The sequence below is a fragment of the Cyprinodon variegatus genome, unplaced genomic scaffold (genome assembly GCF_000732505.1).
Source record: "Cyprinodon variegatus isolate N-32 unplaced genomic scaffold, C_variegatus-1.0 Scaffold2334, whole genome shotgun sequence".
In the NCBI taxonomy this organism is placed as follows: domain Eukaryota; kingdom Metazoa; phylum Chordata; class Actinopteri; order Cyprinodontiformes; family Cyprinodontidae; genus Cyprinodon; species Cyprinodon variegatus.
In genome coordinates this window covers 14,562-16,607 of record NW_015152787.1, presented here as the reverse complement: position 1 = coordinate 16,607, position 2,046 = coordinate 14,562, and the positions used below count along the sequence as shown (strand labels likewise).

General features: G+C 39.3%; 1 protein-coding gene across 1 annotated transcript; it reads right to left on the bottom strand.

The window, feature by feature from the left end:
* Window positions 1–6: 6 nt before the first annotated feature.
* On the bottom strand, window positions 7–1,856 carry LOC107080795 (gastrula zinc finger protein XlCGF71.1-like). Its single transcript, XM_015369000.1, has one exon. The coding sequence runs from the start codon at window positions 1,346–1,348 to the stop codon at window positions 719–721; it is 630 nt and encodes a 209-aa protein (XP_015224486.1). The 5' UTR covers window positions 1,349–1,856; the 3' UTR covers window positions 7–718.
* Between the last annotated feature and the right edge of the window lie 190 nt (window positions 1,857–2,046).

Genomic DNA, 2,046 nt, shown 5'->3' with positions numbered 1-2,046 from the left:
AGCTAGGCGGAGCGAGACATGCATCTGGCTGTTGTCAGGTTAAGGTATTCATTCATAAAAAGTTAATTTAATTCTACAAATCAAAGCTTTCTGCACAACAGCAATGATCAACTGCATGGCAGCATTCTATACCCAGCAAATGTAGTATCTAGGCAAGATCTGTCAGTCTGGTAAAGAATCTAGTTGTTATTTGAAGTTGTAAACTTAACTGTTTTATGAATTGCAACATAAAACTGACTAAACCTATCATATGTGGCTAAAACTAATAATAGTTTTCGTCCTGAAGACTAAAACTAATACAAAATCTAAGATTTTTGTCAAAAACAAGTGTTTCAGGGCTAAATTGATTTGACTTCTTAGGTGAAGGAATAAATCTCTCTTATTAAAATAAGTTTCATGTGTCATGGATGAAAAATGTTTCTCACATTAGTCGTCATGTGTTTAGTCAAGCTGCATTTTACAGTAAAACTTTTGCCACGCATTGTGCAGGAGAAATGCTTCTCCCATGTTTGAATTCTAATGTGTCTAACAATTAGATTTGTGAGGGAACCTTTTCGTACAAGTCTTGAAAGAAAAGGGTAATTCATCTGAGTGAGTTCTCATGTGAAATGTCAAAAGACTAAAATTTTTGCAATAAATAGTACAGAAGAACAGCTTCTCACCTGTGTGAATTGTTATATGTTTATTAAGGTGAAATTCAAAGTGGAAACTTTTTCCCTCAAGATAGACAATCCAAAGGCCTCTCACCGGTGTGAATTCTGATGTGTCGATTAAGATGAGATTTCGTTGTGAAGCTTTTTCCACAGGAGAGACATTCAAAAGGCTTCTCACCTGTGTGAGTTCTAATGTGTTCAATTAAACTACTTTTTACAGTGAAATTTTTACCACAAATAGTACAGGAGAAAGGCTTCTCTCCTGTGTGAGTTCTCATGTGTTTAGTTAAACTACTTTTCACAGTAAAACTTTTACCACAAATAGTACAGGAGAAAGGCTTCTCACCGGTGTGAGTTCTCATGTGTTCAGGTAAAAAACTTTTGTCAGTAAAACTTTTGTCACAAATTGTACAGGAGAAAGGCTTCTCCCCTGTGTGAACTCTGATGTGTCTATCAAGTTTAGATTTCTTAATAAAGCTTTTTCCACAGAACGGACATTCATAAAACTTCTGACCTGTGTGAGACCTCATGTGAACCAATAAATGTTCTTTTTCTAGAAAGGTTTCTCCACATGTCAAACATGGGAAAGGTTTCTCTCGTTTGTCTTCAGTCTGCTTCAGAACAAGATGCTCTTCATTCTCACTAATGGGGAGCTCTGTGGTTTCCTCTTTTGTCCAGGGATGTTCTGGCTCCATTTGCTCTTCTTTTATCTGCAGAGGTTCTGGTTCCTCTTCATCCAAACTGTAATTCCTCTCCTGTTCACAGAGCTGCTGGTCAATCAAGTCCTCCTCTTTTCCAACATTATCCTGTAGGTGGTCTGGAAAGACAAACACAGCAGAAAGACTTTCTAGTGTAGGTTATAGAAAGGACACTTCACTTTATTTACCCTTGTTAGATCTAACAAGATAGAAACAGATTGGAACTACATCTCTCAGCAGGCACTGAACCTCTCACATAAAAGAAATGAAAAGGCCACTCAATGCTCCTCTGTAATCTGGCAAGGATTGGACATCTACTTTCATAATCAAAGCTTTAGAGCTGCAGATTAGAGGTGAGCTGCAGATTCTCAACTGTTAAATATTTTAACTACTGTTCAGGTGATATTTACTGTAGATGACCAGTCCAGGATGTACCCTGCCTTTCACCCACAGACCGCTGGAGACCAGACCCAATGTGACCCTGACTGATAGGCAGGAGAAGATGTAGAAATGCAACCATCTATCCACCCATTTTCTGTCATGCTTATCTCAAGTTGCGTCGCGAGGGGTGCTGGTGCCTATCTCCCGCTGTCTACGGGCGAGAGGCGGGGTACACCCTGGACAGTCCATCGCAGGGCAACACAGAGACAAACAGGTCAAACAACCATTCATTCATGCACACACCCACACACACA

Bases quoted from the DNA above. Each gene is read 5' to 3' on its own strand.
- LOC107080795 (XM_015369000.1), bottom strand. From the start codon at position 1,348: ATGGAGCCAGAACATCCCTGGACAAAAGAGGAAACCACAGAGCTCCCC.